General features: G+C 41.1%; 2 protein-coding genes, 1 long non-coding RNA gene and 1 other non-coding gene across 7 annotated transcripts; 1 reads left to right on the top strand and 3 right to left on the bottom strand.

Moving 5' to 3' along the window:
• LOC135597474 (probable polygalacturonase) lies at window positions 1-3,801 on the top strand. Its single transcript, XM_065090450.1, has 6 exons — window positions 1-454; window positions 1,322-1,636; window positions 1,962-2,082; window positions 2,187-2,361; window positions 2,454-2,524; window positions 2,798-3,801. Exons 1-6 carry the CDS (start codon window positions 443-445, stop codon window positions 3,457-3,459), a joined length of 1,356 nt encoding a protein of 451 aa, XP_064946522.1. The 5' UTR covers window positions 1-442; the 3' UTR covers window positions 3,460-3,801.
• A 1,120-nt stretch (window positions 3,802-4,921) lies between these two features.
• On the bottom strand, window positions 4,922-10,719 carry LOC135597473 (kinesin-like protein KIN-14P). 4 transcript variants are annotated; one of them, XM_065090445.1, is made up of 19 exons: window positions 10,353-10,719; window positions 9,802-9,968; window positions 9,561-9,704; window positions 9,128-9,385; window positions 8,975-9,046; window positions 8,833-8,901; window positions 8,499-8,594; window positions 8,183-8,317; window positions 8,017-8,098; window positions 7,824-7,919; window positions 7,586-7,759; window positions 7,402-7,508; window positions 7,106-7,284; window positions 6,750-6,911; window positions 6,427-6,680; window positions 6,180-6,343; window positions 5,920-6,072; window positions 5,381-5,751; window positions 4,922-5,220 (listed from the first exon to the last, which is right to left on the bottom strand). In XM_065090445.1, exons 1-19 carry the CDS (start codon window positions 10,453-10,455, stop codon window positions 5,079-5,081), a joined length of 2,928 nt encoding a protein of 975 aa, XP_064946517.1. In that variant the 5' UTR covers window positions 10,456-10,719; the 3' UTR covers window positions 4,922-5,078. The 4 variants fall into 4 exon arrangements, with proteins under 4 accessions (XP_064946517.1, XP_064946518.1, XP_064946520.1 ...); XM_065090446.1 differs by having other exon boundaries at window positions 5,381-5,724; XM_065090448.1 differs by lacking the exon at window positions 8,499-8,594.
• Window positions 10,720-13,700: 2,981 nt separating this feature from the next.
• TRNAP-CGG (transfer RNA proline (anticodon CGG)) lies at window positions 13,701-13,772 on the bottom strand. The gene has a single exon. It is a non-coding gene; the product is annotated as a tRNA-Pro (tRNA).
• Window positions 13,773-15,135: 1,363 nt separating this feature from the next.
• LOC135597472 (uncharacterized) lies at window positions 15,136-21,909 on the bottom strand. The gene is made up of 2 exons (XR_010481264.1): window positions 21,314-21,909; window positions 15,136-15,562 (listed from the first exon to the last, which is right to left on the bottom strand). It is a non-coding gene; the product is annotated as an uncharacterized LOC135597472 (long non-coding RNA).
• Between the last annotated feature and the right edge of the window lie 978 nt (window positions 21,910-22,887).

Genomic DNA, 22,887 nt, shown 5'->3' with positions numbered 1-22,887 from the left:
TTCTATTTCGCCCCTTTTTTTCTTCCTTCAATTTCTTTCATGTTTTCCTGCTTCGCTAAAATTGTACCTTCCTTTTCCCCCCTTGAGACGTATTTGTCCGAGCATCCAAGGAAAGGTTAAGAAGGTAATGCGAGCACGACGACCCCCAGGCATACCCGCTCGTCCGCGTCGGCCTTCGTCTCGGAGGGCTTTTTGGGGGCTCGGAGGTCTCGGGTGGATGTAGGAATAATTGTGTTACTATTATTGTTTTTTTCCTAGTATAAACAGGACAGCGTCTGGTTTTTGTGCTTCTCCTCTTCCTCCTCGTTTCCTCCTCTCCTCTCTCTTCTTCCGCGGTCGTTCTCCTGCCTCTTTCTCCTCCTGCTACGTCTTGTATTCCCCAGTCCTATTCGCCTGGGAATTCCCTGCTCCGCTTTTCGTCGCCCCTTCTTCCGAGGGGCTCATGAAGAGGCTAGTAAGTACGTTTGCTTGTATATTTCCTTGTGATGTTTGTCAAAGGAACTGCCTTTCTTGTTTCTTAAGAACTTGGGATTATTGGATTCGTGTAAAAATTTGATCTTGTTCGTTTCCGAGTTCCTCTTTTTTTGTTTTTTTTTGTTTTTTTTCTGTTGGGTGTCGTTTGCTATGCTTTTGTCGGATGTTCTTCCTTGTGCGATCTGGGTTGTGGAGATTCGACCCAATTAAAAGTGTTTTCTGAACACGGTTCTATTTATAATTGGTTGTTGGAACTCTGATTCGGTTCGACCACTTGTCCATTTGCCACTGGCGATGTGATCATCGATTCATATAGATGTGCGCATCGACCCCCTTGTTTTAATTAGAGATCCATTTTGATCATTTATGTTTCCCCTTTTTTAGTTCTTTTACGTGTTTGCTATTGTTGGGTATCACTTTAGGTTAATGGTTGTGTATCATTTGATTCAGAATAGGATTTGGTGTTAATTTAAGGAAATGCAGTGGTGTGATCTTTACGATGACATTTGCCATTGTTATACCCATCGATTTTATTTGTTAGGTCTGATGTCAATCGGGAAACGTTTAAAGTCTTGTGTTGGTAATTTTAGCATAAGAGATCTTAGATGTCTGCATGATCGATATTTTGGAACAGATTTCCCTTAATTCATTGCCAGAAAAGCTTCCATTTTCCCCATTCCACCTAATCAGCATTGGAGGTTCCAAGTGAAGGGAAAAATTGATGTGGGCTTCGATACAAGCTTCCGTTTTCTGTTTGGCCTTTAGGTCGATGTGGAAGCAATGTGGATACTGATGAAGCTATGTCAAGTGCTAATTACCGTGTTATTATATTTCCTGTTCTCTGCAGGTCGTCGTGCTTTTACTTTTAGCGGTTGCAGTTGCTGTCGAAGTCGAGGAAAGGGGTGATGGGTATTGTAAACTCAAGAATGGCTTGACACCAAGACCACACAGTGTCACCATTACAGAGTTTGGGGCTGTGGGGGATGGAGTCACCTTGAATACAGTTGCCTTTCAAAATGCTGTTTTCTATGTGCGGTCGTTCGCCGACAAGGGTGGTGCTCAGCTGTATGTTCCTAAGGGGAGATGGCTGACAGGAAGTTTCAATCTTACCAGTCATCTCACTTTGTTCCTGGACGAAGATGCAGTTATAATTGGCAGTCAGGTCTTGATCATAGTACATAAGCCCATATGTCTTCATGTTTATTAATGTCTATCATGAACTGCTGTACTACATCTATTTATTATCAGATAAAGAAATTATAATGGGGCTGGATTTTGAAAACAAATGGTTAACATTAAATTAAGTTAGCTGTCATTCAATGTTTTAGAAATTACACAATTTCTTCTGTGGAGTTTTCAAATTGTTGATACCCATGAGAAGATTAGATGGAATGAAATGAGAAGTCCAAGTTTATTTTATTAATGCTGAAAATTTTCTACTTGCTACGGTTAGAAAACTAATAACCCCTTCTTTTTCTTTATTTTAGGATGCATCTCAATGGCCTACTGTCGAGCCTTTGCCCTCTTATGGTCAAGGGATAGACCTTCCCGGTGAAAGGCATCGCAGCTTGATAAACGGATACAACTTGACGGATGTAGTGATAACAGGCATGCTTCTTTAACATTTCGGCAGATCGATTTCATGCTCTTTCTATGATTGCAAGTTCCATAGCATTTCTTGTATACCATGCTGAGATTGGTTTGTGGAACAGGAAATAATGGGATTATTGACGGGCAGGGTTCTGTCTGGTGGGAGTGGTTTCGTACCCACACCTTGAACTACAGCCGTCCTCATCTTCTTGAGTTTGTGAGTTCTTGTGACATTGTGATTTCAAATTTAACTTTCTTGAATCCCCCAGCATGGAGTATCCATCCAGTCTATTCCAGGTGCGTGCTAAAACTATTTGTTTAGTCTTGTGAAGAAATATTGAGAATTTGGACAACTGCAAATATCTTTTCTTTTTCCCTCTGTGATGCAGCAATGTAACTGTCCAGAATATAGTTATTCAGGCTTCATCTGATTCCCCATATACAAATGGTGTAGTACCAGGTAAGAGTCAAAATGTAGCGTTTTTATGATTTCCTCCCTGTTTTATCGTTGCTTTTAGCACACAAAATTTCTTGAATGATCTGATTCAAGATCCTTTATAAAGATTCAGATATGTTCCTACAGTTTCTATTATTGTTTTATGGTAATTATCTTTATTCTATGCTGTCCTAAAGCAAATAAGCAAAAGCTTGGTCCTAGTCCATGATAATGACATAAAATTAGGGGCAACAACTATCATTCCAAATCTTCATCTAAATTTTCTGCTTGACTCAGATTCATGCTCAAGTTTCTGCATCGAAGATTGCAGCATCAGTGTTGGACATGATGCCATTGCTGTCAAGAGTGGTTGGGACAACTATGGTATCTCTTTCGGCAGGCCTTCCTCAAATATTCAGATCAACAATGTCCATCTGCAGACATCTCTTGGTTCGGCACTTGCTTTTGGCAGTGAGATGTCCGGTGGTATCTCAGATATACATGTTAAGCACCTTCATGTCCATGATTCTTTCACTGGCATAATATTCAAGACCACTCGGGGACGAGGCGGCTTCATTAAGGATATCGTCATTTCAGATGTGGAAATGGAAAATGTTCATGAAGCATTTCGTTTCACGGGTCAATGTGGGGCACATCCTGATGACCAATATGATCCGGATGCTCTGCCGACAATCAAGCAGGTGACCATAAAAAATGTGATTGGAACCAACATCTCCCGTGCTGGAGTCCTCTCAGGAATTGATCAAGATCCCTTCACTGCTATCTGTCTTGCCAACATCAGTTTGTCTATCACCTCAGACCTCTCTAATTCTTGGACTTGTTCCAATGTCTCTGGATTCTCGGAATCAGTCTTTCCCCAACCATGCTCTGATCTGAGCTTGAATTCCTCTCTCTTCTGCTTCTCCCTTGAGAACTTCAGTGGTCTCGCGCAAGTCTAGCAAAATCTTTTTGCATGTGATTATCATTCATTTATTCCCCTCTGTACAATCGAGAATCCTGAGCTCACCAATATCCTTGCCAAATTCTTTCCAATAAATCCCCGCAAAAGTATCTTTTCCTCCATGATCGAATCATTGCATACTTCTTTCCTCAGTTGTATTGCACCACCCCCGATCGAGAAGAAAATCTGCATCAGCGATGACAATGTGTTTGCTTGTACAGCTAGATTTCTTCATTCAAAGCCTGTAAGAAAAATTTTTGCTAGTTGTCGAAGTTCAAATGTTTGATTGATACTGTAATATGTCATTACTCTATTTAATCACGATTACTAGTTTGTATTCCATATGTGTTCATGGTATTAAAATGAGAAAGCTGGTTCCCAGATCAAAGTGGGAGTTAGAATACCCTTTTATTGCAGTGACTGTCTGGTGTCTCCTCTTTGGGCTACCTGCTTGTGTTGTAAGTTGTGTGCACTACCCTACCATGATGAGCTCCACCACTGCAGTATGATTGCTGGAAAAGGAGAAAGCCAACAGATATAGATTTATATGAGCAAAAGAAGAATCAAAACCAACTTTGTGCTTCTTTCAGACACTTGGGAAGAGTGAGCTCAAACCCTGGCAGGAAAAGCCCTACAGTTTGTAGTTTCTTATGCAGCTTGGGATGTTTTGATTGCTGAAACAAAGAGTGCAGCACATTATTATGATGTAGTCTCCACTTCAAAGTGTGTTGGTGCTCCTATGCTTGCACCAAAGTGAGGTCTTCATTTGCTTTTGCAGCCAATGATCAAACATAGCTCATCATTGGTGGCTTTTGCTTTAGAACTTTTTCTAATCTTTTGGAAACTGTTGTTCTCCTAGATCTGAACTTCTTCTTCTTAACTAATGACCTTTTGATCTTTATTGATGTAGTTGGATGCCTGATCTTTTTTCACATACTCCAACAAAAAGATATCTAGATGCTCCATGGACATCCTACTTGTATGTGATTGAAATGGAACATTGATAATGAGACAACCTGCAACTGGATGAATAATAAATTGTTGTATAATGCTGCTGATTTTGTCAAAGAGGCATGGTGGTGGAGTAGGTATCAGCAATCATATCCTTATAATGATTGCTGCTCTCAGCCTTTTATTTTGCACTTGTCCTATCTACACAGCCATGGGAAGTTGGTCTAATAGGGCTTGTAATGGTGACCAGGTCTGTTTTGAAGTTTTGTGGCTCTTTTGATCCAACCACAGCTAGCCGAGGGATCTTACTCATGCCTCGTCCTCGTGTTGGGGTTGAGAGAGAGGAGTGTCGGGAGTTTACCATCGACTCTCTTGATCCTCTTGATGTTTAAGTTAGAGAATGAAGGAATGTTAGAGAATGAAGGAATGTCGAGAGTTGACCATCAACTCCCTTAATCCTCTTGATGCTCAAGTTAGAGAATCATGCCAGGAAGGACAAACCCGACAACTTACTATACAGATCATGAAGCTATCATCATCAATAAACACATTCACAAAAGAAGCAGAGTATACATCTTGATTGTATCTTTTTTCACAAAAGAAACAGCTTTCATTCCCTTTGTAATTACAAACCAAGAAATCTCCAGCCATTCTTCGTCTATCACTCTACTTTCCATTTTTCCCAATAGGCCTTCGTTTTCCGTCGGCGCTGCCAGAGAGTAACTGTCTGTTGGAGCGGTTTACCGTTTGGCCTGGTGTATTTGATAGCTTACTCGATGGAGATGGCATCTGCGTTCGGCTTGGTCTCCTGAATTCAGATGAAGAAAGGGTTAGAAACATATTTTCTCTAGTGTTCAAATCAAAGATGAGCTTTGATCCTAGTTATATTTGTTAGGGGATCAAATAGAAGGCCAGCCAGTCTTTATGTTCAAGAAAAATTGTGCGCAAATTTATGGCTACAGGATTACCTTGTCTCGGAACTCTTCACTGGACCTGACTGAGGCCGCTTGATCTTTGATCCACCATTGACAGCATTGCTGTTGCTTTTCGGAAGATTGTACTGCGATAGCATGTCTTGCTCTGAGGAATCACTTGTTGCAAAATCCAAATCATCTGAATCATCGGTTGCGATAGAGTTGGCCCAACTTCTGTGATGATCCCCGTAGACTCTCATCACATCGGGAACATATCCCTGGTAAAATGAGTCTGGCATATGCAGGTTATCTCCTTCCCAGCCCCTGAGGGAGTCCTCTGGCCAAGGAGAAGAATCAGATGCTCTTAAAAGGTCTTGGAGATCAATCTCTACCCTTTCCTGCATCATTGCTGAACAGCTGAGCACCTAAAATGTTAAGAAACAAGAGTTGGGAAATCAAATATGTAACCTGACAAAATCATTACCCGAATGCAAATCTATATATTTGCATGCTAAGAAATCATTTCTGAATATGTAGCACAAGGGACACTGATAAACTTCCTATTAGAAATAATATAAAGAAGGTATCTCTACCTCTATGTTGCCAAAATCCTCCATCGTCTGCATCTGGTTTGGATGTGCAGGAGATGTTGCACCAGATTTTAGCCTGTATATATCAGGACTAGACATTGTGCTTTGGATCTGAACACCCTCTTTCTTAGCTAATGCTGCTTTAAGACTAGCTACCTAAAGCAGAATGAAACATGGTCATCCTATTGAGATAATCAGGAAGGAAAGCAAGTCACATGTGAAGTTAGAAAGAACAGCAACTCAAGAATGAAGGGAAATAGCACCTGCTGCCTGAGCTCCTTGACTTCCCCACTTTCTTTGTTTACCTGAGCTGCGCCAAGCTCAACCGATGCAACCCGTTCAGCAAATTTGAGCGTGCTTAGAGTCTCACTTATTGCATCTGCCTCAGGGCTTATGTGGACAAACATCAATGTTTTAGCTTGCCCTCCTGAGAAAAATGAGAATAACATACAATGACTCATGGAGAGATAAAGTGCATGTAGAACTCGGTCAATTGTGTTTAATTCTTACCTAGAGAGTCTTGTAGTAGTTGTGTAAGTTTGCTATTCCTGTAAGGGATATGTGAACTCTTTTGAGCAAGGGCAGATATTACATCTCCTAAAGCTGATAGCGATTTGTTGATATGTTGTGCTTCCTTTAGCCTGTCTCCTTTAGCTTCAGATTTATTGACTCTCTCACTACCTGCCAAATCAACTAGATGCATACAGCCTCTAAGAACAGCCCCAGATGCCAAATCTCTTCCTTGAACATGAATGGTCAGGCAACTGCAAACAAAAATCCATTAGCCTGACATGATGAAAGCCAAAACACATCCATTCAAAACGTAACCAGACCTGTGAGAACGACTGCTACGGTCATTCATCGCAGTTGCACTAACAGCACGATTCTTCTGACCAATGTTCATTAATTCAATAACCTCTGTTGTTGATGTGACAGGAACCAAGTTTGCGTTAGGCACAGCAAGTCCTTTCTGAGAACTATTATGAATATCTAATGTATTGACGAGTAAAGGTACTCAAAATATATAAAACAAAATAGAACAAAAAACTAAAAAGAACTAAAGAATAATACGAGCAAGATCATCTAATGTATTGACGAGTAAAGGTACTCGAAATATATAAAACAGAATAGAACAAACAACTAAAAAGAACTGAAGAATAATAAGAGCAAGATCTTCACAAAAGGATATCTTTTCTGGGGACCATCATTGGTAAGGAGATCCCTAACTTGCTCATTATATATCTCAATCATCTGAACAGCAATTTCATAACAAAATGTCTCCTTCCTCTGCTTTGAGATATGAAACAAGTCATTTAATGCTCTGTAGTTTACTCCAAAACTCTCTTCTGTAAGTTCTTTTGGTCCACTCTGCATAAAAAAATTAAGAACCAAATAATTAAAAAAAGTCTTGATTCGTTTCCATGGATAGATAATCGTGAGCTGAATTTAAATTTTCCAAAATGAATTTTCATGTCAATGATGTACCATTGTATAGGTTTTCCCTGCTCCAGTTTGTCCATATGCAAAGATGCAGACGTTGTAACCATCGAGAACAGAACGAATCAAAGGCTGTGTGTCAGAGAAAACCTCCTCTGCATTGATGAAAGGGGATTAGTTCATTGCTTTGTTAGAAAATTCTGAATGTACTCAAATATAGAGCCTTGAACACCTTGAGTGGCAAACGGGCCAAAGACTTTGTTGAAGCTGAAAGACTTATGTCCTTTCCCATATTTTGAAGGGGTGATAATCATAATATTTCCATCGTCAATATGACCAACAGTGCTCATACTACTTGATTGTCTAGGTAAGAAAGGCCTCACACGGCAGTACACCCTAATGTTTCCTGATAGTGAACAAAAGAAATTAGTGGAAGCATTAATTTTGCATATAATTAACTAGAATATCACCTTTAAGATCCTGCACTTGATTGTATAACTTTCTGTTTTCCTCGAGAACTTTATGATATCCTGAAGCTGCTTGAGCAAGGACTTGCATATGCTTCCCTAAAATGACAAGAACAACGGCCTTCAGAGTATGTCTAACAGTTCCTCATGGTTAACAATTTCTTGTCATCCCCAACTGATCATTTAACTATCTCACCAAGATTACTAAATTCCTGGGCATGTTGAGTTGTCATCAACTCCATACCAGCTCTAGTTGTTTGAAGTGCACCTTTCAGTTCCTACAGAGAACATCAACCACCATCAACACAGCTTGATAAACCCAACCATCATGCAAATCCTAAAAAAAAATCAGAAGAGAATACCTGTAGTTCTCTTTTTTGTCTATCAAAAAGTAAGTGTTGCTTCAGGAGCTTTTCTTTTGATGTTTCTGCATCCTTCAAGCTCATACTAAAATCCTCATCTTTTGAGCTTGGGAAAGAATTCTCTGTCTTCGCCGTCTAGAACACAGTACAGTGTTAGAGAGACATTTAAACAAATCATGAGGCACTGAAGGAGAATAAACCACGAATCATATGTCATCTTCTTATAACACACATAAACTAATATATCACAAGAGTTTAATGGGAACCACTTAAATTTGATAAGTGTGACTTTAATAAGAATGTGTGGGTCTAGTACCTCTTTTTCACAACAAATGGATGAAATTTCTGTTGAATTTTTTGCTTTGCAGAAGGATTTTGTTCCATCAGTTAGATCCTTTGTAGTTGTTTTCACCTATCAAGCATTGCGGTATCATTTGAAGCGGTTTAAAAAAATTTAACAGTAGCAAAAATAATATACATTAAGGTGCATAAAAAGGAAGAAAATCAAGCAGGCTTCAGAAGGATAACATGCTGGATGATTGTGTCACAGGTGACAATCAGAATAACAAATCATGTGAAAGATAAGGACATAAGCAGTCCTGTTCAGATGAATGGAGCAGCGTGTCAATAATAAAAGTACCAGGGCCTACCTGCTCGTTTTGGCTTGCAATTCGGCGCTCAAATTCTTGCATTACTCTGCCTAACATTGACTCCACAATCTGCATAAATGCAATAACAATTCCAGCCTCATCCGCACTACATACAGTTAATTGTCATAACGAATTAACTTACCACTGGGACTTCTTCAGGCTTCTTATCTGATAGGATGGCACGCAGAAGCATGTTCAGAGACTGTGATGTCGTCTGTGGACAATATCATGCTGGTGTGTTAGCTAATGCAGATACCCGATTTATTCAACAAATTATGACATTCAGCTTACCTACCATTTCAGTGGATTGTATCGAGAAATTGACACCCATGTTCTGCTCCACCGATATGCCATCCTGGGTTTTCTCAGTTGATTGGCTTCTAGAAAGGGAATTCATGAAAGGTTCTGAGTTCCTCCTTACAAAATACTTGCCAGAGGTGGAAGGCTTCAGGATCCCACCATACTTGCAGGAACCATTTCTGCCCATTTGTTTATTGTCACCATAGGATTTAAGAGCCAAAACACAATTCACAACCCTGGAGCCTTTACCACCCTGCCCTCCAACCCATGAAAAAGGAAGAAGAAGAAGAAGATAACATGTCAAAAAAATTTTAAATTAGTGATACTTTAAATCTCAGAAATTTAGGAGTTCCACTTCTAATTCATAACTTAAATGAAAGGAAAAAAGAAACTGAGAAGAGCTTATCAAACAAACAAAAAATCCGCACCCCTTCTAAATCGGACGCCTCAAATGTTGGGAGGCCCAACTCTTCCATGGAGACGAGGAAGTTCCTCAAATTCTCAAAGTACTGATATGCTGACAGAGCAGCACCGTCTGGGAGGAGAGCCGAATCCGCAGGAGCTTCCACCACCTGGAATGAGAGTCAAGAGATGACATCATGCAACACTGAAGCGATGGTATCAAACAAGAAAGAAAGAATCCAGCGCGTGACTGCAAGAAAAGATAACCTTGGGGACAGCACCAGGTTGAACCTTGTTGAGTGCATTACAAAGAACAATCCCATTTCGCAGCCCAAGCCGGAATTCCTCCTCTGTGGGCTCTTCCGGCAAATCTCTCGCCCCATTAACCCCCACCATCTTCCTCAGCCATTCGGCTGCCTCGTACCTTCTCAACGCTGCCATAGCAAAACAGAACCAGAGAATTCTATTCATGATTCCGCGCAATCCTAATCAATACTTTTGAGCTTTGGGAATAAAAATATCGAGAAATCTAACAGACTAATGATCTTTATAAACAAAAGCCAACAATAAACTCCTCCGCGATTTCTCTATTGCGTTCCAACTAATACAACACAAGAAATATGTGTAACAGAAGAACTAAAAATCGACGATAAAGAAACCCCAAGAGAATGATGATCAGGACGGCACCATCCAGGAATCATCGGAATAAAAAGAAGCCATTTTTTCTGGCCTGTGTCGAGGACAGAACATTCGAAAAGACGATAAAGAATCGATTATGAGGAAATACACTAGAAATTATGGGCAGTAAATCAAATCACCTGCTTGCACCTCCTTCCTAGAGGCCAGATCAATGTCGCCCGTCCGTGTCTCATGCGGCTTCAGCACGTCCTCCGCCACCACCGACAAGGAATCCGACGCCATTACCCTCGGCCAACGACCACCCCCAATCCAAGAACAGAAAGCCCAGGGTGGAGCCCTCGAGAATTCACCAATTCCCCGCCGATTTCACCCCCGGCCAACACCCCAAATGCGACTGCTGCTGCGTCTCCTTCAGCCTGCTCTCCTCGGCCTCGAGGTGGGGGAAGGGAGACGACAGGGAGAACTTTGCGTCCCTTCTCTATTTCCCTTTCTCTTCTCCTCGGTCCTTTCCGAGCCCTCCTTCCTCGCCGCAGGTTGGGATGAAATGAAGCGAAAGACAGACTGTGTGTGGGGTGTATTAATAGGGTGAACGGACGCGTAGATCACACAATTCTTCCCCGTTTTGCTTTAATTATCGTGCCATGCGTCGATTTCGCTGCACCAACGAGAACGGTTGTCCCGATGGCGGAACGACGTGTGCCCAATAGGCGTGCACCCTTTTGGCACGCACCGCCTACGTGGCAGAGCCTCCTCTAACCAGCGGGAAAGATGTAGTGTTTGACGTGATATCGAAGGGAAGAGGACGTCATCGGGCATGGTTTATTATGGATGACTTGAGATGAAGGGGAGAGAGAAGGGTGGGGAAGCGCATCAACGTCGAATCCATCGACGTCTGTTGGGGGTTTGCTTTGGTGTCTCGCTTTGTGGGAGACCGCGTAGGACGCGACTCGCCGAGTCGTGTGGTGTTTGGTTGCTTTCGTCACGTGCCATGCGCGTGATTTCACCCACCCCAGCCCAACTGACTTCAACGTTCGGGGCAAGTTCAAACTTGAGGCTCGGTTTTATCCGAACCACCCTGGCTCCGCCCGAGGAGCGCGACTCGGTCCCGTAGGTGGGTGCGGCCCGGGAACTAACTGCCTCGGCCGGCACGGAGATGGAGGGAAGGAAGACACGTGTTGGGCCGCCTTTTGGTTGTCGGAGAGTGAAGCGGGAAGCAGAGATTCTTTCTTGATTCCCCCTTGTGTTATATTTCTTTTCAATAATATATATATATATATATATATATGATTTTTTAGCTTGTTTAGTAGAAAATATTTTGGTAACTCACCTAACTAAGGTGGAATAGTTAAAGTTTCGTTCTATAAATTTTATTATCTAAATATTCAGCTAGTGATGTATTAAATATATTTTTAAAAAAATTAAGAGTTTAAAATTTTGATCAATAAGTTTTATATGAAGCGTCTATATGGCTAAGGAAATAATACAAATGGACTTGAAATAAGGATAACATTGGCTAGCTTAATTGATAAGTAAGAAAATAAAGATTGTGATGGTGAAATTAATGATATATTAGATCTATCAAAAAATCAATAGTGTATTTATAATTCAATTATCGATCATTAACAAGGTTTCAGAAAACTAGATTAGTTCAAAATAAGATTCGATTCTTGAAATAAGTAATTATTAATTTTTAAAAGTAATTGTTGAGTTATTATAAAAGTTAGACTCTTTTAACTTTTGTAAATATTTTATGTTCTATTTCTACTCAAAGTTCTTGATAGTAGATAAGATTTTCCTAACTGTATAAAAAAATCTCTCTACTCTGTTGAAGCTATTCTCGGAGGATTTTTCTCTTGGTTAAGAAAATCTTATCTGCTCTATCAAGCATTTATATATTGCTAGTGTCAAAATTAATCTGAAAAATATGGTATGATTCTTGAATCATTTGCAATGTTGCAGATGGTAATTCTATGTTTACCCAATTGATGGACCATCTTTTTATGTGTACTTGTGGTAGAGTGGATGAGTGAGACCATAATTCTCAAGTGCTTAGCAAAGACAACTTTGGCAAAGGAAGCTTCTTTTACAACAAACTGTAGGTCCATCTAAGCTGTGGTTGATGAACTTAGTGGCCCTTATGATGATAAAGTGCTCTTTGGTTGGCGACAGATGAAAGCATGTTGAAAATTAGGTAAAAAGGATGTTTGACATGATTCAGTGAAGACCTATAAGCATGTGGATTCCAACCAGCAATTGAAGCTGGAGATTCAAGTACTGAAAGATCGAAGAATAACATCGATGAGGATCAAATTCATTGTGTGTCATTTAACTATCTTAATTTTAGCAGTATGAGTATATTTTTTAGTTCATTTCCTTTCATCCAAGTTTTCTTATATCACATTCTTAAGATTTAAATTTTTCTACGGTACAAAATATTTATTGTGATGTAGTTCATTTTATGGTTCAAGATCAAAGTGTTTTCTAAGAGATTCCAAGTTCTAATGGATGATCTGCATCCATTGTATGGTGTTCCCTTTCATCTTGTATATATATATATATATAGATATTTCCTTTTTGACATTAACTATTTGACGACGGCTACATGCTAACTTGAAGACTAAAGAATCGCATGAGCAAAGTCGTCGGCCTGATGATAACATCAAGTTTGAGATTCTAAAGCGTATTGCAGCTGCTGAGGAGTTTTCTTGGATCACCATGTGCTCTCCTCTCCTCTCCTCTCCTCTCCTCTTTCATGGTTGTCATGCAGGTGGAGGGTGCAGTATCAAGTGGTCCAAGAAGAAAGCAATGGTTGACAAGTGCACGCTCGTTGGAGATGGCAGCCAACCTTGTCGCTTCTCACACACACCATCATCGACAGTGTACAGTCTTCTCTATCTACAGGTCAACTTGACCTGATCTAGCAATGGCCTACTTGTCTGCTAAAGACTTTGGATTCCATGAATTATCGAGGAACCACAGCAATTGAGGTCACACGAAACATCACTTTTGCGCAGCCTATAGTGGCTGTGTGTCAGGCAACGCAGAGACACTAAAGCCTCGCCGGTCCCCGACATCTTCTTGACCTGCTTTGCTCTTCTTTTTCTGTGAGAAGGGCTCTCAGACATGACAAGAAAGCAGCGAGCTGCGGTCGATCCAACCTATCTGGTCCCATCAGTCATCACCAACCATCGTAACAACTGAGATGGAGGAGGTAAAGGGAGGGAGAGACGAAGGAACATGGGGACTGGGTTGTCGTGTTGCGAGGAGGAGGAGGAGGAGGAGGAGGAGCAGCGTCAGCTTGGATAATGGAATGGTCAAGCTGCTTGAGAGGAGAAAGGGGAGCAAGCGGTGGCAGATGTTGGACTATGAGTTGCAGAATCCAAAGATACGTATACGACATACGTCCGAGATATGGATGATTCGAAAGAAGACCGACAGAGAAAAGAAAAAGAGCTAAGAGGGCCAGTACGTGAACTCTGCATACGAAGAACATCAACGTCGACATCCTGCAAAAACGAAACAAAGATGGGGTGTTGCGAGAATCGAACTCGCGACCTCTCGCACCCGAAGCGAGAATCATACCACTAGACCAAACACCCTTGATTGATATTTGCGATCGATAAGAATATGGGAAGAAGATTGTACCAACAGAGATCGTTCAAACCTCAGCCATTAAACCACGCGTACGAGTTGTTTAGATCACCCCAAGTTGACTTACTGGCTTCTTGTATGAAATTTGTGTTGCAGATCACACTCTCATATCATGTTCTGTTCTGCATTCACAACATCAATGAACCAGATGGAAATGTCAAGTTCATAATATGAGAGTCACTAGCTGAACACCATAAACAGCAGTACCACTCATCATGTTTTATTTAGTTTCAATGGAAGGCCAAAACTTTGATATAAAAATATTCAGGAAATGAACTAAAGGCCATAAATTGAAATAGAAAGAAGATGCATTCAAGAGACATTTCGGATGTAAATGGTGTTGGAGATCAAGTTGGGAACAAAAATATTTATACAAACAAATACCATGGTTTCTAACAATATGAGAAAATAATGCCAGTTCATGGTATATACTCTGTGCCAACAATAATATACTAAAATCCTTTTTATTTTTTGAGTTTTTAAATAATATTTATAAAATCTATTTAATTCAATTAAAATCGAATAAAAAATTATTTAATATTTAATTATTATTAAGAGTCCATGGATTCTACTAGTATAAACAACCTTGAGCCGTGGCCTCGGGGCCGACGCGGCTCGGTTCGGGTCCGGATGATGGGATCTTCCCGGTACGGCCCTCGAGTCCGCCGAGGTGGTCGACTACGGTGGTCCGATCACGGCGGGTCAACCGTTCCATCTGGGAGGGGACTCCTTGCCTGGGCACACGATGGGAGGCGCTCCGTCTTTATCCCTGCACACAGGTCGGGTCGGGAGGCTCGACTCGATCGATCCCTCCGACGATCAAGTTAGTTGATGTGAAGGGGATTTCAGATGAAAAAGTCTTTTTGGTGTGTCTCCCCTTTTTGGTGTTCAGAATGCGAGGGTATTTATAGGGAAGCTTACTGTTTCCTGATGTGCCTGCTTGTAGGGGCAAGCTGATAGCGTTTGACATTGGTGCTGGCGTGACGTGAAGAACCGAGCCTGAGCAGGCGTTAATGCGCCTCGGCCGATGTTATGGTCCGTTTGACCAAGTGTTGTCGCGTCGATTGAGGCGTGAGACGTCATTTGACATCAACCGAATCTTATTATAATTACTATCCTCATTAGATTCTAAGTGGAACCCTATAAATAATAATATAATCGTTTCTTTTCGATAGACAATGAAATATTATTAAATCTTTTGACAGACAGATCCCATCATCCCCTTTTTCTTTCCTTTCTTCTATAATAAAATTCTAGTATCTTGTCATAATTCAAAAGACAAATACAAATTTCTTATTTTCTATGATCCGCTGGTTTAACCGGTCTCCACCCAACATAATATTGAGATCAAAATGCTTCACAAACAACTTGCAAGGTTTTTTTGCTGTTTGTGAAAGCCAAGTAAAGGCAACACACGTATAGCATCCAACTTAATGTACTGTGAACGCCACTTGAAGCGATCACCTTAGCCATTCTTACGCATGATACTGAACATGAAGACTTCGAGGGGGTGTACATTACAATCCACAAGGTTGACCTTTCCCCTTCCGGTTGTGAACTTGCTCAGGCCTAGATGGGAAGCACAACTCTTCTTCGGATTCTGCATATGGAATGTCAATCTTGTTACCCAAAAGGAGGAAAGGAATATTTGCCAGAGCTTCATCGGAGTGAGAGAAGCACATTCAGCTCCTTCCTCTCATTGTCATGCACATCCACTTAGATGCAACACAGCATCAGCCTGTTTCAGAGACAAATATAGCCAAAACCCCCTTAACAACAGCACAAGAGAACAATTTCTATGCATCTACTATATTTACAAGCTCATCTAACTAAATCATTCATATATATATATATATATATATATATATATATATATATATATATATATATATATATATATATATATATATATATATATATAACAGCAGCATCCCATGAGAGTTGAGACCATAACATCAAGTAACTATCCATGAGGATCTAGAGGAGTTACAAAGTCAAAAGGAAACACCTGCTTAAGGGAAATACAATTTCCTAAAAAGATGCTTATTTAAGATTTGATGTCCTTTAGCAAGATTGATCATCAAAGTTATTACCAGATGCGCTAACAAAGATAAATAAAAAAAGACATTTGTCAACTTTGTAATAGGTGCGGCACACACTCCGTAAAATTCAGACAGCTGCTCTGGGTAGGATCAATCATGACATTAGTATAAGCAGAAGTCCATAATTACAGCAGGGATTCTATGCCACTGAGTCGAATAGGGAATAAACCATCATAAATGTTTAAAATGACTCAAAGAACAAATATAACAGAATGGGCAAAAAAAAAACAAAAGAGGAGCTTAGATTTTGCAGCACTGATTAGAAGAGTGAAATTTTTTTTTTGGACATTTAAAGAAGTGTTGCTCCAGCGCTTTTCTTTATTTGGAGGAAGAGAAAGATTCCAAAAAATAATTTACTATTTCTAGAATATTAAACAAGACCAACCTGTAAGACAATAACAGGAGTCCAGAAACCAAAAATGCACAGCAAGACACAGCACAGTTCATAGGGTTATGTGGTGGTTTGGATTGAGATTCTTAAACAACATGCCGTATCAGTACCTAAAGCGGTCCGCCCATGGTGGCTTAACTCATTAATCACACACTTCAGTATCTCTATTCTTGTCAGGAAGATAAAGTTCCAGCACCAAATAAGCCTAAAAGGTACCATAAATTGGCAGAAAAATTAAAACTGCATCTCTACTTTGCTTTGTAGCTACCTAATGATGAAAAAGAACCTCAAACAGCACGATCACATAAATAAGTTCGTGCTTGGAAACTACCCGGCCATACGAAAGAGTGAAGTGATTATTGAACAAGTTCAACAGGATTTCTGATCCCAGTCCATAAGCCAATGATCAACAAACAAGTTTGTAACAATTCTTGGAAGACAAACCATATCAGGAAGAATATGCACTGAACGCACATTGCGAAGCATTTGAGAGTAACTTCCATCCCTATTAAGTCCATGATTAAAAAGACAAATGAAAATAACAAAAAATATAAATTTCTGACACACTTTACAAGTAATTTACTATCCATAACCCCTTACTGTTGACAGCTCCTAAACAAATAATAAAAAATATAATTTTACTATTTAAAATCCTCGATTATCAAATTTACCTTTTTTTACCCACAACTCCTTAATGCTGCTCGCTTGATGCCGCTCGTTGTTACACTTATCATCTAGATTAAGAAGAAAAAGAGGAGGAAGAGAAGAAGAAGAAGAAGAAGAAGAAGTGCCCCCTCATACTTCTCCCGAAACTACTTACCCATGCCAGGAGGAGAAAAAAAAAAGGATATTTATGTCTATTATAAAGGAATATTAAAAATTCTAAAAACAAGGTTGTCTTCCTGATAAAGAGAGAGAAAAAAAATTATGAAGATATTTATATTTATTTATAAAAAAAATAAAAATTCTAAAATAAGGTTATAAATAGTAGAAAGGGGCTGTGAAAAGAAATCTCATTTTACAATGGATATGTTAGTTTAGAGACATAGAAAGAATGGACACTAAAAAAAGAACGAACTCTTAGATCAAATTGATAGGGATAGATTTGGCACCCTCTAGCTCCCTCCACCATGTGGTCTAAATGACAATAAAAGCATGGGAACCAGCAACCATTAGTGATAGCAGGCCCCAACCTCTTCACCTCCTAGTCGATATCTCAAGCCATGAATCTATGGTTGACAACACTCTGCATTAATGACGGGCAGTATGCCACTCACATTAACTCCTCCGTCGCATAGGGCACGCCCTCATTAATACCTCTACCACCTCGACTAACACAGGTCCAAAGGGCACAACACCCAGATATAAGAGTCACACCCCAGGCCAAGCCATGGGGCGGGGGAGCAATCAACAATCTCTTGACTCTCTACTCTCTCATTTTTACATAGCTTATACTGTTATATGTCCCCCTCTTTGCCTTACATTGACTTAAACATCGGAGAGGTTGAGCCCGAAAGCCCCTTGGCACCGACCTATTGCACAAGATCACTGGCGGCCAGGAGACAACCCCGCAGCTTGAAGATGACCGGACAACCAAGAGAGGACCTTGTGGCCGAGCAGATCCCAATTCCTCTACCTGGCCTCACCACTCTAAGGTCAAATCAGTCCCGACAAATTGCCTCCCTTGTAGACTTCCAGTGTTGGTTCGCCACATCAGCATTCCCATATTGACATGAAGGAGACACAAGGATGAACCTGCATCTTCGGTAGTGAACCAACCATGCCAACTTGAGTCGACTCACTAGCCAGTAGCATTCATGCATAATCATTTTGATGCTAGGAGGGTCGAACATCGCAGACATGTCCTTCTATTACTCCTCCCAACAAACACCCTAATGGAGAGGTTCCCACATCACTGCAAGTCGACACGACGACACCAACCCCCGAACGTTGTCAGCATTTGTTTGATGACCCAGACTACCCATCTTGGACACCTACTCATCTCATCTCGAGGCCCTCCTAGGCCTCACCTATCAACAACACCCTCGGGCCCCCATGACGACCCCGGCGACCTCTCTCCTGGCGTCGTTGGAGCATCAACAGTGACCCGCAACGACTCCTCGGTCCCCTTACTACAGCGCGTTGCCTCGTCTATGATAGACCCAAGGCCCCCTCTATCGACCTGAGTCATCGCTTCCGAGGCCCCCCCCTACTGCCCCTCCGGTGAAGGTATTTCCTATTAAGGGATAGTCTTGAAAAGACTCAAAAACGTAAGGCCCCTCCTCGACCAAGTAGTGCCCGAGTGCACCTCGGCCAAGTAGCACCTCCGCCTCGGCCAAGCAACACCTCTGCCTCGGTCAAGCAGCCCCTCAGCCTCAACCAAGCAGCACCTCGGGCAATCCTTGCCGACCAAGTCTCGGCCAGTCCATCACCGACTAAGTCTTGGCCAGTCCTTGCCGATTAAGGCTCGACCAATCCATCGCCGGCTAAGTCTTGGTCAATCCTTACCGACTAAGTCTCAACTATTCCTTGTCGACTAAGTCTCAGCTAGTCCCTGCCAACTAAGTCTCGGCCATTCCTTGCCGACTTAGTCTTGACCATTCCTCGCCGACTATGCCTCGACCAATCCATCGCTCTGACATAGTCCATCCCCTGCTCCGACGTGGTTAGGTCCATTCTTCCACTTCAACGCGATCAATCCACTGCTTCGGCGCGATCAGGTGCATTCTCCTACTTCAACGTAGTCGAGCAAAACCTCACAGTAGGTGCATTCTCCCGCTTCAACGTGATCGAGCCAAACCTCATAGCATGTTCATTCTCCCGCTTCAACGTAGTCGACCTAAACCTCAGAGCAGGTTCATTCTCTCGCTTCAATGCAGTCGAGCAAAACCTCACAGGAGGCCTATTCTCCCACTTCAACATGGTCAATCCACCGCTTAGGCGCGGTTGAGTGCATTCTCCCGCTTCAATGAAGTCAAGCAAAACCTCATAGCAGGTGCATTCTCCCGCTTCAATGCGATTGAGCCAAACCTCACAACAGGTTCATTCTCTTGCTTCAACGCGATTGAGCTAAACCTCACAGCAGGTGCATTGTCTCGCTTCAATGCGATCGAGCCAAACCTCACAACAAGTTCATTCTCTCGCTTTAATGCGATCGACCCAAAATTCACCGCATGCCCATTCTCAATGCGATCGGGCCAAACCCCTTGAGCCAACAATCCATCACTCCAACTTAAAATAAGCAAACATCTTAGCAAAGGGACATCATCCATCTCACAAATGATCAAAGCAACGCGTGCATTATACAGACACGGGAAAAACAATGTCCTTCGAGCACTTTGTTCAAAGCTCTGAAGGACGCCTTTCCAGGAGGACAAATTTGACACCCTCCAGCTCCTTCCATCACATGGACTAAATGACACCAAAGCAAGAGAACCAGCAACCATCAATGATAGCAAGCCCAACCTCTTCACCCCCTAGCTGACATCTTGAGCCATGCATTTATGGTTGACAACACTCTGCATTAATGACGGGCAGCAAGCCACCCACATTAACTCCTCCGTCACACAAGGCACGCCCTTACTAATACCTCTACCACCTTGGCTAATGCAGGTCCAGACGGCACAATACCTAGGTATAAGAGCCACACCCACACCCCAGGCCAAGCTTGGGTGCGCGTAGGCAACAATCTCTCTGGCTCTCTACTCTCTCATTTTTGCACATCTCATACTACTATCTGTTGCCCTCCTCCGCCTTACACTGGCTTAAGCATCGAAGAGGTCGAGTCGGGAAGCCCCTCTGTCACGAACGGTCGTCACGCACCCTCAACAACTCCGTTCAACGAACCGTTCGTCACTCTCATCTACATATACAGCTACTTGACAGCCTGTTTTGCCTTGGTTTTGAGTCATTTTGCTTGTAAAAATGTAAGTTCGAACAAGCTGCAGTGTTACAGAATGACCACTCACCGAACCGTGCAAAACAACCCCAAAACAGCTCCGTTTTTGTGTGCCGCGAGCTGATTTCTGGAATCTGCGTCCGCTCACCAAAACGTCAGCCATCTCAGCCCCTTGGAACCCCCCGGGTGGCACAAGGCTGGATGGGGCTTCGGTATAGTACCGGGCGTTGAACAATCCTTCGCAAGTTCGCACGTTGCCTTGACGGGAACTTGTTGTCGCGCCCGGGACTCGGTGAGCAGCTGTTTGTGGGCTTGCAACTGTTCGTTCAACCTTCTAAAGCCCTTGTTTTCCCTCTCTCCCTCTTTTCTCTTGTGTGCGCAAGGTGCTCGCTGAATTGCTTGTAAAGCTTCCCCTCTTTTCACGAGACGTCGGGACTTATCCGTCGCTCGTTCTTTCGAACTAATCAACTTTCTCTTTTATAGGTCCTTTGGGACCTACGAGAGGTTGCAAGTGGGCTGACCTTTGCAGAGCAATATCGCAATGGCGAAGCGTGACTTAAGCAACGCAAGCTAAGTTCGCGTCTTGGCCGGAAGGGTGCCTCACGCCTTAGGTAATTTCAGCTAAGGCTGTGACACCTCGGCGTTGACTTGTTGCGCAAGATCACTGACGGCTAGGAGACAACCCCGTAACTTGAAGATGACCTGAGCCAAGAGAGGACCTCGTGGCTAAGCAGATCCCAGTTCCTCTACCTAGCCTCACCGCTCCAAAGTCAAAACAGCCCTGGCAAACCAACTTCGAGCGCTGGTTCGCCATATCAGCATTCTCACATCGGCACAGTGGAGATACAAGGATGAACCTATGCCTTCAGCAGTAAACCAAACGTGCCAACTAGAGCCGACTCACCAGCCGACAGTATTCATGCACAATCACAAATAACTTTATATTTCTTCCTGCTGCTGTGTTCCTTATGTAAAACGACTCTGTTCTAATGGAACAAATTAAAGTCCAATAAAAATAGAAAGAAGATGCAGAATTCCTAACCTATTCACACAATATTAAGTTTTATCTGCTATAATGTATAACAAAGTATCGCAAACCTGACAATCAAGCCTTTTCTTTTCCGGTGGGTAAGCGAAGGCAAATATCAGAATATAAGATATGGTGGCCACCCAAATCAAAGGCATTAAACTGGATCTTCCCGATGCTCAGCTCCTCTGACGTCGGCTGGTGCTGAGCCAACCTCTGCAACTAGACACAGAACTCAACCAATGGCTATTCGAATTCCATAAGAGCAACGACACAGGCATGGAACCCATCAAACGGTGGAACATATGGAGCAGCGTCATCATTCCGGGCATTATCAAGTCCCAGGAGCAAGATCTTCTTCGCGTCCTTCTGCGTCGAGGACGCCGCAGAAGAGAAACATCCCAACCGGCCGGATCTGTCGAATCGCGGCGAGATCTCGCCAGAATTCAGACGGAAGAGAACTGATCTGGCTGTCGCAGTAGTTCCGAGATGAAACCCGCGATCTAATCTCCGGAAATCGTCGATCAGAGGAGAGAAGAAACAAAATGGTAGCCCAAATAAAGATTGGCGGGCAGAATTGGGGAAGAACCGAATCCAAATGAACAGGAGATAGGAGGAGGAGCGGGAGACTGCGTGGCCTTCCGCACTGCCACGCCATAAAAAAATGGCATCCTTCTTTGGGCATAAAACGAATTGAGAAATTACATGAATTTAATGTGATTAATTGTATCATAATATCTAATAAGATTTCTTTATTATTAATAATATAGTTATCGGAAAGTGATCCCATTGATGTGTACGTTTAATTTAATTTTTTTATAATATATAATAACAGTAATTAATTATAATAAAAATGATTAAAAAATAATATTTAAAGTTATTTATTTATTAAGATAATTAATTAGAAAGTACAGAGAGAAAATAAAATATTTGTATATAGTTATTATAGATTTAGATGAAGTCTACAAGAGATTTATTATAATTAATTTAAGTATATATATATATATATATTAATTATGTTTATGCTTTTAAGGATGTATATGATAATATAGCTACAAACTATTTCGAAAATGTATAGTGAGTTTTTTTATTAATATAATATTATATCGATGATATATGTTAAGTTTTACTTATTTATATTAATAATAAATGAAATTACTAATCATTTACAAGATAATATATTATTTGCTTATGATATTATTTTAGTTATCGATGAGAGCTTAAACAAATTAATTCTAAATTTAAATTGTGAAGGTAATCTTTATAAGTTAAATATTTTATATTAAATATGATTAAAATTGAATATATGAGATGTAATTTTAAATAATAGAATGAATATATAAAATAATATAGTTAAGCTAGATGAACAAAAAGTTCCTTTAAGTAAAAGTTTTAGGGATCTTGATCAATTATTTGATAAAATAGAGATATTTATAAAAATATTATTAATATAATAAAAATAAGATGATTAAAATGATAATGATCATCGTTAGTCTTGTGTAATTATTTTTTAATAATTATTAGACCAATGTTACTTTGTGAATCTTAGTCTCAAATAATTAAAAAATTATATATATATATATATATATATATATGTGTGTGTGTTTATGTTGCTAAGATTAAAATATTGAGGTGAGCATATAGA

This window comes from Musa acuminata, chromosome BXJ1-11, assembly GCF_036884655.1.
Source record: "Musa acuminata AAA Group cultivar baxijiao chromosome BXJ1-11, Cavendish_Baxijiao_AAA, whole genome shotgun sequence".
NCBI classification, from domain to species: domain Eukaryota; kingdom Viridiplantae; phylum Streptophyta; class Magnoliopsida; order Zingiberales; family Musaceae; genus Musa; species Musa acuminata.
This window is presented reverse-complemented; position numbering and strand designations above follow the sequence as displayed.